Here is a 14,040-nt window from a genome sequence, read left to right on the forward strand (position 1 = left end):
AAAACCGGGCCTAGGCCAGGAGTCGAGCCTGAAGCGGCAGCTTGCGGGTTACTTCAGCGAACTACGAGCCGGCATCGGGATTCATGGAGGGGGTTCGCATTTTAGAAACCTCATCCCGCGTCTTCCCCCCGCCCTTCTCTTTCCTCTTCACCCCTCCCCTTCGCATTTCTCTGAAGAAAGGAAAGAGCGTGAGGAAACGGCGGGCCACGTGACCAAGGGACGCGGCGAAAGATCGTCCGGGAAGCCCGCCACGTGATACGAGGGAAGGCGGTGAAGGAGCTTGTGGTGACGACGAGGAGGAGAGAAAGGAGGACGCGTGCGCACTCGCGTTTCCCTGGGCGCGAGGGGAAAGGGAGACGGGAGGGGCGGAGGAATCCGGGCGATGGTCACGTGGTTGCGCAGTGGAGTCGCGCGTCTCCGGGCAGAAGAAGGCGGCGGCAGCAGCTCTAGCAGTCAGTCGAACCATCCTGCTGAGGTCACGTGGCGCAGCGTCACCCGCCGCCGCGAGCCTTTCCCTCGTCGCGCACCGCTGCGCCGCCCCCTCCCTCCCCCTGCCCTCTCTGCGCGAGGGGAGGGCAGGCGGGCGCGCAAAGATGGCGGCGGCGAGTTAGAAAGCGGCTGAGGCGTCGAGGAGGGAGAGGAGCTCGGCGGAAGGAATCCCGGCGCTGCTCCAGAAAGACGGCCAGAGTGAGTCCCTCCTGTCCCGCGCCTTCTGTTGTGTTTTTGTTTTCATCCGTAGGTGGGGGGGGGGCCTTCTGCTGCCACCCCGCCGTCTCTCTCTCTGTCTCTCGTAGCTTTGCTGTATTGAAGGAAGAAGCGCCCCCCCCCCAACCTTCTCTCAGATGTTGCTCTTGGGTCCCCTCCCTCAGTCCTGCACAGGGGACCGTTTTCTTCCTCCTCTTCCCTCCCCTCAGCACGCCCCAGCCTGGCTTAATAACAACAACACAGCGCAGAGCCCTGAAGTTCTCTGTTAAATTGCGGGGAGGGGGCTCTTCCTTTCCCCAGCTCTTCAGGTTGAGAATAAGCATAACTGCCCCCATATAACAGACATAAGAGAGGAGGAAGCTGCTGTAAAGCCACCCCTGTGAAGAAAGTAACTAAGCTGGTGTGTCGTCTCCTTCACACACTCACCCAAAAAATCTTAATGCGTTTTCCTTTCAATTTGACTATGGTGCAAGGGGTCTTCTCCCTCCTTCCCCATTAGGAATGGGTTTTTCTACTTCCTTTGCGGTTTATGCCAGAATACAGTGCTGTTTTACTGTTGGAAGAGCCTTGCAGCTCCTGGTGCAGCTTAGCCTGGTGCCCTCCAGATACTGTTTGACTGCAGTTCCCATCATGCTTCATCATTGGCCATGCCAGCTTGTACTGATGCGTATTGTAGTCTTGTGAAATATGGAGGACAGCACATGGGCTACCACTGACCTAGTGTCTTCGTTCGGATAGGGTCTTATTTCCACCTTAATTGAACTAATCATCTAGCACCCCCTGCTTCCACACAGGCTGGGCAGAAAAGAAAGATGGTGAGGATTGAGTGTGTAACAGGTAATCCCCTATATGTATAGCACTGTAATTGTATATGGTCCATTTCTAAACCAAGGTCCTTGCACACACCTTGCCTAAATCTAAATGTTAATAGTGGATACATCAAGGTTAGAGATAAGAAAGAAGCATGGTCTTTCAACTCCAATGTTTTGAAATAGCAGCTGGCTGTTCTGGCTTGCTCTATACTGTATATAAACATACTCTTTCACAGGCTCTTTCAACTATGAGAGGTCAGAACAAACTCCACTGCAGTTTGCCAGTGGCAATAGCATGCTTGCAGATGGAGCTTTTTCCAGTGAGCTGGGATTTGTTTCTTTCCTTTGTATGTGAAAGAAGTTACTATCTTCAGCTTATATAGTCCATTGTCAAAGAATGCCTTGAGCTACCTTGTTGAGGTGTGTAAATTCTAAAGAGAATTGGCTGCATTTAAAATGTGGGGACAGCTGTAGTTCTTCCTGCCTGACTAAGCAGAAATCATTTTCATTGGATGTTTCTAGTTCTCTTTCCTTATCTCAGCAAGCAGACTTTCATCTTTCAGTGAAATGTAAAAGTCTGCTACTAAGAGGGGGTGTTCTAGTTGATCAAGCAATACCATGTGTATAACAATTACACAGGTGGATATAACCCAACCCGGAGGTTTATGTCCTGCACATGTGGTTTATGTGGAAGGCTAAGATCTGGTGATCCATATAGGAACTTTTTTGCGGCATTCCTGTGGAATCAGCATTGTTATGGGAAACATTAATTTGTGAAATAGATCCAAAGTCTGTTTAACCCAGAGCCAGGCAACCTGTGTCCTTCCAGAAGTTGCTGAATTGCAACTCATATCATCCCTGACCATAAACCCTGCTAGTTTAACTTTGTGAACATAATTGTGAACATCATACCTGACTATTAACCCTGCCAGTTTAAATTTGTGAACATAATTCTCAGAGTTTGATAGGGGAGAACAACCTACCTGGATCTATTTTGTGAACATGAGTATATTTTCTTGCTTCAAAGACAGAAAACATTCTGCTTGAAATACAGTGGTGCCCCGCCAGACGAAAATAATTTGTTCTACGAATTTTTTCGTCTAGCGAAGCGGCAATGACAGCTTCCGTTAGACGAATGCCATTCGTCTAGCGAGTTTTCCGTCTAGCAAGGCATTCGTCTAGCGGGGCACCACTGTAAATGGTACTTTTTGAAAGCTGTTGTATTCAACTTAAAATCCTGATAAATGACCACAGTAATTTTCACAGGCTTTCCTGAGATTATCTTTTAATAATGAATATATTTTATCCTTGACCTGGTTTCATATTATTATTGTTTATTAAATGTATTAATAATTTGTTACCTAAAAGTTCTCCAAGTGACTTACATTTAAAAACATATACACAAAGACTTTGTACTGTAGGCAAGGGGGAAATGTTTCATGCAACATATAAAAACCCCACCCCCAGCAACAGCTACAGGAAGCTTTGGTTGTAAACCAAACTCAACTGAATTTATCAAAGGCCTGGGTAAATTGTCTCTTAGACTGGGGCTGAAAAGATGTCAGTGACGGTGCCAAGCAGGCCTCCTAAAGAGAGCATTTCACAGATGTGGAACCATTATTGAAAAGGCCGCCTCCCTTTGCCACCACCTTCCAAGCCTCCCTCAGAGGAGGCACCTGGAGAAGGGCCTCACATAATGATCCAAGGGTCCAGGTATGTTCATTTCTGGAATGCCTTTCCCAATAATATTGGGCTCCTGAATCATAAAGAGTTTAAAAGCATACATGCAACCAATTTAATGTGAACAGAATTGGTGTTCTGTTCTGCTCATCTTAAACCTGTCAGTAGTCAGGCTGCAGTAACTGAAGCTTCCAAACTATTTTCAAAGGCCCCATCCATCATAGAATCATAGAGTTGGAAGAGACCACAAGGGCCATCCAGCCCAACCCCCTACCAAGCAGGAAACCCATCAAAGCATTCCTGACAGATGGCTGTCAAGCCTCCGCTTAAAGACCTCCAAGGAAGGACACTACACACACACACACTACACACACACACACACACACACCACAGTTTGAGGGCAAAGTGTACTTTATTACAACCACTGTAATCCACCTTAAAAATGATTCAGCTGGAAGGTTACACACACACACACACACACACACACATGAAAATAGCTGCACACAACTTCAGAGACGAATTCATTCAAAACTCAAGGGAGAATAACCTTAATAGTAAATTTGTTTTAGTATTGCTTTTTGGTAGTTCACTCTTATATGTGCTCTTCATTACTGGAAACTAATGGTATTACCTTCCTTGTTATGGGAAGGGTTAGTCTAATGCAAACAGTTGTTGTAGTAAATGAAAGAAAAATTGTGTCTCTACATTTAAAGTTAACAGTATTGAATATGGTCAGAGTATAGCAACCATACATGCTGAGCAGACTTTACAGAAAAGTAGAACCAGGTGATAATGTCCATATTAAGGACCCAAAGCAGAAAAAAATAAAAGTGTTGAGAGTGATACATTATAATTTGGCCAACTTACACAGGTGGCTGTGGCCAACATGTGGTACCCCTTTCTTGTGTGACACAGGCAACAAAGGTTTGAGGCACTCTTGGAAGAGAGTAGAAGAACCCACTAGCTTAGATGTGGCATAGTCATGCCTGCACTCCTGCCTACTATCATGCGAAGAAGACAAGATCCCTGACAAGAGTTGTATTTAAGCAACATATGGAGGGCTATGGGTTCCCGACCTCTGACCTAATACCTCAGACTTTAGGTTCACTTGTCAAAACAGTTGCCCATCACTGGCTTGGCAAACAAGGCATGCAGTCCTCTTAACTATGAACTGTTGTCAGAATCCCTCTACATTCTAACAGCATAGTTGCTGTAAACATAGTTATTTGTAACTTAATTTCCACTGCTCTGACCAAATCTTCCAATGCCCTGATTTTAAATATGTTTATTAGAAGCAAATCCCAGTGACATGGTGGTCCTTTGGAACAATAGAAGTGTGACCTAATCTAATAGTCTTTACCTAACAGGAGCAACAGTTCTTCACCTAATGCCGTGGAGAAGACTTAAATGCTTTATGAATAATTTTACAATTTTCTAGTATTTTTTAGAGTTGTCTGAGAACTTCATAGGTGCTGTAGCTGTGGTTGTGGAAAGCGCGCAGGAGGATTGTCTTCTTGAGTTCTTGCCACTTAAACCACCTAATTGTAAATTTGCTTTGTTTCAGAGATGGTGGAACCAGGACAAGATCTGTTGCTTGCTGCTTTGAGTGAAAGTGGAATCAGCCCAAATGACCTGTTTGATATTGAGTCTACAGATATGGGTCTTGCAACCCCAGCTCCAGCTGTTCAGCAGGTTGATAAACCAAAAACACTTAAATTGGTTACTGTAATAACGTTTGAGCTGCCTTTTCTTTACAAGTACAATGCTGATACTTGAGACCCAACCAGAAGGGCGGGGTACAAATAATAAATTATTATTATTATTATACTGGGTGATTGAAAAGGGAAAATGATATTTAAAAAGTTACCTATTCTACACTAAAACAAAGTGATAGCTTGAATATGAAACAACATGGCTGTTGAATAAGTGGGCCTAACTTCAGTTTGGGTGCAAACATTGTATCCTAGCCTCTTGTACATTAAATTTGCCCAGTTCCAAGTCAATAATGTGCTTTAGTGTTGTGGCTAGAGATGGGGTGATAAAATCTAGGAAATAAACTTTTCAGGTTATGTGCTGCTCCTAGTGGTAGAAAGTTTGGAAAAGTTTCTCCTGTGACATTGTAACATTTTGTATTTCTGCCTGTGGTGCTACTTATGTCTGTTGCAAAATTTTAAGCATTTAATAATAACAGATCCATCACCTGGTCAGTCTTGCCTTCCAAATTAATTGCAATAACCTAGCCTCGTTTAAGCATTTCGATTCATGCCATTGAAGTCATAATGGAGAGGGACTGTGTGCTTGTCCCACTCTTGCTAATGTGCCCTGTGCTGCCCTCCTTTTGATACTGAGGAGGAGATGTGTGTAGGCCAGTGATGGCCAAACTCGGCCCTCCAGTTGTTTTGGGACTACAATTTCCATCATTCCTGACCACTGGTCCTGTTAGCTAGCGATGATAGGAGTTGTAGTCCCCAAACAGCTGGAGGGCCAAGTTTGGCCATCACTGGTGTAGGTTAATGGTGTAAGCTATAGCATTGTTATTCCAAGGGGGCCAAAGGTAAATGGGGGGCCATCACACAAACAGAAGAAAATAGAAAACAAGTAGAGTGAACAGAGAAGTGACCATGCTTCCCAGTGGATGGATTGCCACACGTACTCTATGGCAGCATCACTTCCACTTCTCCTTCCCACTTCCGCACTCCAGTACTGTATGCACCAAGCTGTCCAGTAGGACAGGAGGGCCACAGGAAGGAAACAAGATCGAAAGTGAGCCATGGTCGGAAAAAGGTTGAGAAACACTGAGCTATAGCACTGTGATTGCATGGAGAATGTAGGGTGAGCGTGCAGGGCACCACTGTCACTCCGTATAGAAACTCCGTCGCAAATGCCTGAAGAGGACTCCTACAATCACTATATAAAAATATGTGTTGTTGCATGAGGTCACAGTTGTCAGTGTTTTTTATTTTTCAGAAGTAAGTGTAAGAGTTGTGTGGAATATCTGCATACCTGTTGTGAACACATATTGCATGTCTGCGCATACGGTATCTTCTTTGGGATATATCTAGGAATAAAAGCTCTCCAACTGTCATTTGGTATTAAGCCATTCAGTCAGGTTGCAGAGCAATTTCATTGCTGACTGCCTTTGCTTCCTTTTAACTGTAGACTGTATTAAATAGATAAATAAAAAGGCAAAGCAAATGAGATGCTTGTCTTAATTGAATGTTGTTTCCAAGATATGTTCCACAACTTAACTTTATTCTCTCTGTCTTTCTTTAGTCAGCCCCAGTTAGCGCATTAGAACTGGGCATGGAAACTGAAGCATCACTTGCTGTTAAAACAGAACCACAGACTGCATCTTCTCCAGCTGTGCTGAACATCAGGGTAAGAGAAGTACTGGTAAAGCCTTAATTACTGTATTTTTCTGCCTATAAGACACCCCCATGTATAAGACACCCCCTCTTTTTGGGGACTCTGATTTAAGAAAATGGGGGAGATGTATCCGTGTATAAGACGCCCCCAAAATTCTGACATTTTTAAAGGGAAAACACCTAGTCTTATACATGGAAAAATACAGTAAGTATGTGAGTTGGACCCTTTGCCTCTGATGGAATTGATTACATGAAGAAAGAAAAATGAGTAGGCAGAAATTTGCCTGCAAGTACCTTGTATTACAGAATGGCTATCAAAAAACAGTTTTTTCTATGGGAAAGGTGTTAAACTACAGTGTAGAGTTCAGTGTTCACTGTCTTGCATATCATGCTGATTCATGTCTGTATTGTATGGTTAGGGCCAAATCTACCTTGGGGAGACAGTTTACTTGAGTATATTTGGAACCCTTAGTATTGTATATGGTGCTTCTTAAGACGTGTTGTACTAAACAGGTCCAAACTGCCCACACCATCAACATTGTATAATGAATGAAAGCCGCATCCACTTACAGCAAAAACATTGGATGCCACCCACTATTAAAATGACAGCGCAACAAAAATTCTAAATAGTAATTTAGGGAGGAGGGAACCCAGGAAAAGGTCCTTTAAAAATTACTTAACTTTTATCTAAGTTAGGAAACTTGCGTAGGGTAAGTTGTGTTGAGAACTTTTCTGATGCCCCAGAGTTAACTTAGCATGTGTTTTTAAAAACAAAAAACAAAGCTTTATAAGTACCCCATATTAATTCCCTCCCCACCAACTCAGAGTTGCTCAGTTTCTGCATGCAATTTTTTTTCATTGTTGATGCATTGTAGGCCAACTCCTGCCTACAAAGTATATATCTACCCATTTCCCCCATTCATTGCTTTCATTATATTAATTATTGCAAGCACTACTTTTTATTATTAGATATCATAACCAAATGTTCTAAAAAAGATTTTATACAAACACTTCTATCTTGCCCAGGTCAAGCAAACAAATGAGCTACTGCTGTGGAGTCTGAAATTGAAACCAGAACTATTCAGTTTTAAGTTTTCACTTTCACTTACAGGCCAAGACTAAATAACAATTTTAAGTTTGGTTTTCCAGCAAACGATAATGATCTTTCTGTTCTTTCTTTAGCAACCACCATCAACTACAACCTTTGTGTTGAATCAAATAAACCAGCTCCCTACTCTGGGAACTACCATAGTAATGACAAAAACAACCCCTGTCACCACTACCAGGCAGACGATCACTGTAGCAAAAATTATACAGACCAGCACCACTACCCGGCCATCAGTTGCAGCGCCAGCAGTTCGGAATGCCCTGACTACCACAACTCCCAAGGACCAGATCCAGCTAAAAGATCTGCTAAAAAACAATAGTCTTAATGAGCTGATGAAGCTGAAGCCACCTCCCAACATTGCTCAGCCAGTTGCGACAGCTGCAAGTAAGTGGCTTAAGAAGCTGACTGGATGGAGTATTAGTTTTGGGGGGACTTGAACAGAATAATCTAGCATGCTCATTGCAGACTCCATAGCAGCCATTTGTCTTTATGCTAGATCGCCAATGTGGTGTAGTGGTTAAGAGCGGTAGGCTCGTAATCTGGTGAACCGGGTTCACATCTCCACTCCTCCACATACAGCTGCTGGGTGACCTTGGGCTAGTCACACTTCTTTGAAGTCTCTCAGCCCCACTCACCTCACAGAGTGTTTGTTGTGGGGGAGGAAGGGAAAGGAGAATGTTAGCCACTTTGAGACTCCTTCGGGTAGTGATAAAGCGGCATATCAAATTCAAACCTTTCCTCAACTTGGTGCTTTCCACAATTTTTGGACTACAGCTATCATCTTCTCTTATCATTTGCCACATTGGCTGGGGATAATAGTTCATAGTTTAAAACATTTTGAGGGTACCAGATTGGCGAAGGCCATGTTAGATATTTGGTATTCAGCCTGATTTTTTTGCTACAGCATCTTACAACAAGAATGGTGTGCAAGCATAAACTGGACAGGCCAACTATGTTAATGTGACTCTTCAAAATAAGTAGTAAACTTTGTAGGATGTAATACAGTAGGCCAACCTCTGCCCACCTGATGACCTCCACAGGCAGCACTGCTAATAGAACTTATAATCCAAAATGTTTGGAGGGCACCAAGTTAGTGAAGGCTGATGTAGGTGAATTGCTGGGCATGGTGTGCATTAATAGCTAACCTGTGTCATGAAGTTTACATTTGAGTACCTTTACAAATGGGACTCTTGTTTAGAACATACTTGCTCTGTTTCATTTTCTCTAAATGCAGACTGTGATGGAAAGCAAGCCCTTGCATAAAGATAAAGGCTCTTTGGGGGGCATGTTATTTCTGTGAATGAAGACTCTTCTTAAGTAGCATAGAAACACATGAATGTTTTCTTGGTTTTGAAAATCTGTGAAAATAGAGTTACATTTTAGCCTTACATTCTGATTCATAAAAGGTGTGGTGAAATTGTTTTCTTTAAGTACATTTTGTCTAGGGGCCATGGATGTGACACATGGAAATTAAATAATTTCTGCAAGTCTTTGAACATAACATATACATCCCAGAATCATATCAAGTGATGAGTACTATTGCCATATTATTGATTTGGATGAAGAGAGAGAGAGACTGCTAAATTATGTGTTCATCTAAATAATCTAAAAATTATTTAGACCCCAAAATGTTGACTTTCTTCCAGAAATAATTGTAGTTTCTACAATGGTTGTAAATGCCACCAAATCAGGTAAGATCAACATTGGTTTCACTGCTAAAACTGGGAATTGGGCTTCCTCTCTTTAACTCACCCTTCAAGGTGATCCAGATGTAAGTTTGATTTAATGGTGGCACCTGCACTAGTAGCCCTGGTCTAACAGCCAGCAACCTGTTTAGTGTTGCTGTGGCAGAACCTGTTGAGAAACTGATGTTTGTTTGTTTGTTTGTTTAAGATTGGCAGAAATTTACATGCTCTGACTCAGCATTCAACTATAGAGAAGATTTGATTGTATTCTAGAAAATTTAATTTGTTATATATTAACTTGGAAATTTTCTCTTTGTAGCTGATCTAAGCAATGGTACTGTAAAAAAGGAGGCGTCTACTAAAGAAGTAGCAAGAATATGGATAAATGACATGAAAATGAGAAGCTTTTCTCCTACAATGGTAGGTGCAACTTCCTCAGCAGCGAGGTTTACATTGCTCTCCAATGGAACACAGTTTCTGAAAATTTGAATTCCCTGCACCCAAAAGCCATATATAGAAGCTACTGAAGGAGTGCCTGTTCCTGTAACAAATAATTCTTCTCCTTAAGGTCTACTGAGGTCTTGCTCTGCATATACAGAGATTAGGGAAAGCCTTTCTCGTTGTACTGTGACTTGGGAGTTCCCTACCCAGCTATATTTACAGGTGCCTACAACTGTCAAGATTTAGGTTTATTTTTTAAAAAACAAATACCCCACCTCCAAATCGTTTCTGGTCTCGTATTGGGCAATAATAATAATAATAATAATAATAATAATAATAATAATAATAATAATAATAGAAACAACAATAAATATATTTAACCATCCATTTATGGCATGCTCTAAAAATATTTCCAAGCCAGTCCCAATTTAATATTTAAATTTTAAAGGCATACATACAGTGCCTGTCTCATTTAGTTCATAAAAAGAAGCAAAGGAAATAAATATTTTTCTTTAAAGTATTAAGATCACAAAGTTCACACCCCACTTTCTTCTCTTACCTTTCCAGTGTCTTGCTGATTATCTTGCAGTTTGGCAAGCTTGCCGGAAAAGAACTTTAAAGCCTTAAAATTATGCATGGAACGCTTAAAAATAAAAATCATTAGCGGGTATTTTATTTATTCTTCTCTTAGTCCCTGCAGATTTTATTCCATGCAGATCAATAGCTGCTTGCAGGGGGGACTTCCTCTTTCCCTCCCTGGAGTGGATCCAATTGATATTTTCTTATTAAATGTTTTTTTATGACCATGTCCAAATTGGTCCAAATTCCTTTTACTTTTAAGAGAAGTCGCTGCTTTAATGGTGGCACTTGAAGCATTTTATTGTGAGGTCTTGATCACGCTGTGTGTCTGTGCTCAATCTCAGATCTTCCATGGCTCCCTCCGGAGCTTTGGGGGCTACTAGAGAGCATTCCTGACACCACTGGAGCCTCTGGAACCCAAATTTTCCTTTCACGCTTTTTAGAGAAGGTGCTTTGCCAGTGCTCCCTTCCCGCCTCTTCGCAGCAATTGGGTTGCTCACGACAAGCGAACCCCATCGTCCGCCATAGCCTGCAGCACACCTGGAAGTCTGGCATAGTACTTTTAAAACATGAGCATTCTTCTCTGTTGGTGTATCTGCGTCTTTTGGCTGATTAGTCTTCAGCATTGCTGTTTCTGTATCAGTACAATTTAACAAATATTCATCTTTGCTGCAGAAAGTGCCAGTAGCAAAAGAGGAAGAAGAGCCTGAAGAAGAAGATGAAGAAGAAATGGGTCACGCAGAGACGTATGCAGAGTACATGCCCATAAAATGTATGTTATTCAACTGTTTAGGTTATTCAACTGTTTAAAATTATTAAACCACACAGGTATACCAATATCTTTCTTGTAAGTAGATAATTGTTGTAGTGTGTATTAGTATATCTCCTACCTCTTTTCATTTGAAGACTACGTCTCAACATATCTCTAGATTCATTCATTCAGCCTTCATTGGCATAATTTAGACAATAAAATCATAGAGGATGTCACTGTGAACATCTGCCTTCTCCGCTCTCCACAGATCTCTAGATGTTTTTCGTACTAGTGTTGCGGGGGCTAGAATGATGTAATGAAACATACTGGATAGTTACACAAATGGAAGTATGTGCTGCCCAAGGGGAATTGCAGGAATTTAGGAAAGGGAATTCCTTGCATAGGCAGAATTGCCTTTGTGTTTATCCAAGGCACCTTTTAGGATATCACTTCAATGGATTATTTCTTCAGGGCATTTTTGCCTCTTGCTTGAGTAAGCAATCCGCAGATGTTTGTTTCATGTGTTGAGTACATTTATGTCCTGCATCTTCCATCATGGAGCTCAAGGTGACATATATGGGATATCGCATCCAGGCATTCTACCAACTCAACTCGAGAGCCAGTGTGGTGTAGTGGTTAAGAGTGGTAGACTCGTAATCTGGGGAACCAGGTTCGTGTCTCCGCTCCTCCACATGCAGCTGCTGGGTGACCTTGGGCTAGTCACACTTCTTTGAAGTCTCTCAGCCCCACTCACCTCACAGAGTGTTTGTTGTGGGGGAGGAAGGGAAAGGAGAATGTGAGCCGCTTTGAGACTCCTTCGGGTAGTGAAAAGCGGGGTATCAAATCCAAACTCCTCTTCTTCAAACCTCATTAGCTTCAGCAAGGTGGCTTTGTCATGTGCTCTAAGGCAGTGTGGTTGGTTTGCATGCACCTAATTTTTGTGTGGAGCATCTTTAGTCCCTTGCATTACTTCAAGAGATGGGGCTAGGCCTGTATACCATCACATGTAAATCTTGCAAACAAGGCTGCATATAAATCATGAGTCACACTGAGATAGAACTCTAGTTGCTGCCCTTTACTTCATGAACCCTCAGAATTCCTGCTGGCTTTGTAGATTAAGAGACTTTTATTTAGAGCCGTTCTTAGCTTTAGTTTTATTAAAAGCAAATGTTTGAATTAGAGTAACTAAAACATTTATCTGTTGCTGAAGTAACCTCTGATAGGATGTTGCCTATAATATTTGTATTATATTCTACAAACAGTAAAAATTGGTCTGCGTCATCCTGATCCAGTGGTAGAAACCAGTTCGCTCTCCAGTGTTACCCCTCCAGAAGTTTGGTATAAGTCTTCAATTCCTGAAGAGAGTATTGATAGTGGCTGGCTGTCAGCATTGCAGCTTGAAGCTGTTACATACGCAGCACAGGTACGTCATGGTTTCATGTTTACTCAAAATGAACCAAGTTCTGGTTCAGCTACAGAAGGTGTGAGGTTGGTGTGTAACTTCTGCTATGCTGAATCTTTTATCTTGTTTTTTGTAACATTCTGCAGCAACATGAAACATTCCTACCCAATGGAGACAGAGCTGGTTTCTTGATAGGTGATGGTGCAGGTGTAGGAAAAGGAAGGACCATAGCTGGAATAATATATGAGAACTACCTCTTGGGTAGAAAAAGGGCAGTATGGTAAGTAGAGATCACTTAAATGGGGGGGGAATACTAGGTAAGCAAGATCCTTAACATTTTTTTTTGCCTGTATCTTCACAGTTGTGTTTGCTCTCTTCTAGGTTTAGTGTTTCAAATGATCTGAAATATGATGCAGAAAGAGATCTGAGAGATATTGGAGCAAAAAACATTTTGGTTCATTCATTAAACAAGGTGTGGAATTTTTTTACTTTGAAGCAAAGTATTAGGTATGCTTGTGTGAGATGCATGTTATATAAATGCTGTATATCTTTGTTGTCGTTTAGTCGTCTCCGACTCTTCGTGTATATCTTTACACATGCTAAAACCTGTTGTTTATGGTTTTGTTGCCTTCCTGCCTAAGTAGCACACAGTTGCTTAGAATGCTGCTATTCCAGTGCAGTACAGTGGAACCCCGGGTTACGCACACCCTGGGTTGCGGACGTTCGAGTTAAGAACGGCCACAACCCGGAAGCGTTTCCGGAGCACGCACGCGACCCCCGGATGCACAGAACACTTTTGCGCACTTCACGCATGCACAGAAGCGCTCAAATCGTGCTACTTCCAGGTTTTTTTGGGGGGGGGGCGTTCGTGTTATGCATCGCGCTACGTAACACGGGGTATCACTGTATTATAAAATCAAGATATTGGCATGGTGTTAGAGCACTGCTACAGGCTTGATGAGCACTTCAGGATTGGGGTGGGGGTAGTGTCCAGTTATTAAAACACATGAGAATTGCTTGAGCTTTCTTGAGTTTATTTGGGTAGTAATTTGCTTCTGAACTCTTCCACTGAAATTTGTTCTTCTCAACAAATTTAGTTGTGGGAAATGCTTCTTTAGTACTTTGCTTTACAGCATTGGATATCTTGCTAGCCTCATTAATTAATTGATTAGTTTTATGAATCATTATTTACATGAGTCTCCATGTCTTAATTATCTTTTATACATTCATATACTTAACAAACCTGCTATTAAACTTGCAACAGTAAGATTCTAGTAACAAATGAGTTATTGGCAACTAGATGTTAAATATACAGTGGAAAAGAGTCTTATCGATCTGGGTGGAAGCTCTGCATAACATTTTAACAAGTTCTTGGAAAGGACCGCATTTGTGCAGGTTTCTAATTGGGAATGGACAGATCTATTTCCAGTCCACTTCTCTTTTGCATGTGTTCACTCATAAATCCACTCTGTCCTCTGTTCTGCATCAATTGTGAATTTTCTTAACCACACT

General features: G+C 42.0%; 1 protein-coding gene across 1 annotated transcript in view; it reads left to right on the top strand.

The window, feature by feature from the left end:
* The first annotated feature begins 482 nt into the window (after nucleotides 1–482).
* SBNO1 (strawberry notch homolog 1) overlaps nucleotides 483–14,040 on the top strand; it is a 38,657-nt gene continuing 25,099 nt past the window's right edge. The window contains exons 1-9 of the mRNA XM_033136391.1: nucleotides 483–687; nucleotides 4,762–4,889; nucleotides 6,471–6,575; nucleotides 7,745–8,054; nucleotides 9,675–9,775; nucleotides 11,051–11,147; nucleotides 12,389–12,549; nucleotides 12,675–12,808; nucleotides 12,910–13,000. Coding sequence (XP_032992282.1) covers nucleotides 4,764–4,889; nucleotides 6,471–6,575; nucleotides 7,745–8,054; nucleotides 9,675–9,775; nucleotides 11,051–11,147; nucleotides 12,389–12,549; nucleotides 12,675–12,808; nucleotides 12,910–13,000 — 1,125 coding nt within the window. The 5' untranslated portion in view covers nucleotides 483–687; nucleotides 4,762–4,763. The remainder of the gene's footprint in view (nucleotides 688–4,761; nucleotides 4,890–6,470; nucleotides 6,576–7,744; nucleotides 8,055–9,674; nucleotides 9,776–11,050; nucleotides 11,148–12,388; nucleotides 12,550–12,674; nucleotides 12,809–12,909; nucleotides 13,001–14,040) is intronic.

This window comes from Lacerta agilis, chromosome 17 (assembly GCF_009819535.1).
Source record: "Lacerta agilis isolate rLacAgi1 chromosome 17, rLacAgi1.pri, whole genome shotgun sequence".
NCBI lineage: Eukaryota > Metazoa > Chordata > Lepidosauria > Squamata > Lacertidae > Lacerta > Lacerta agilis.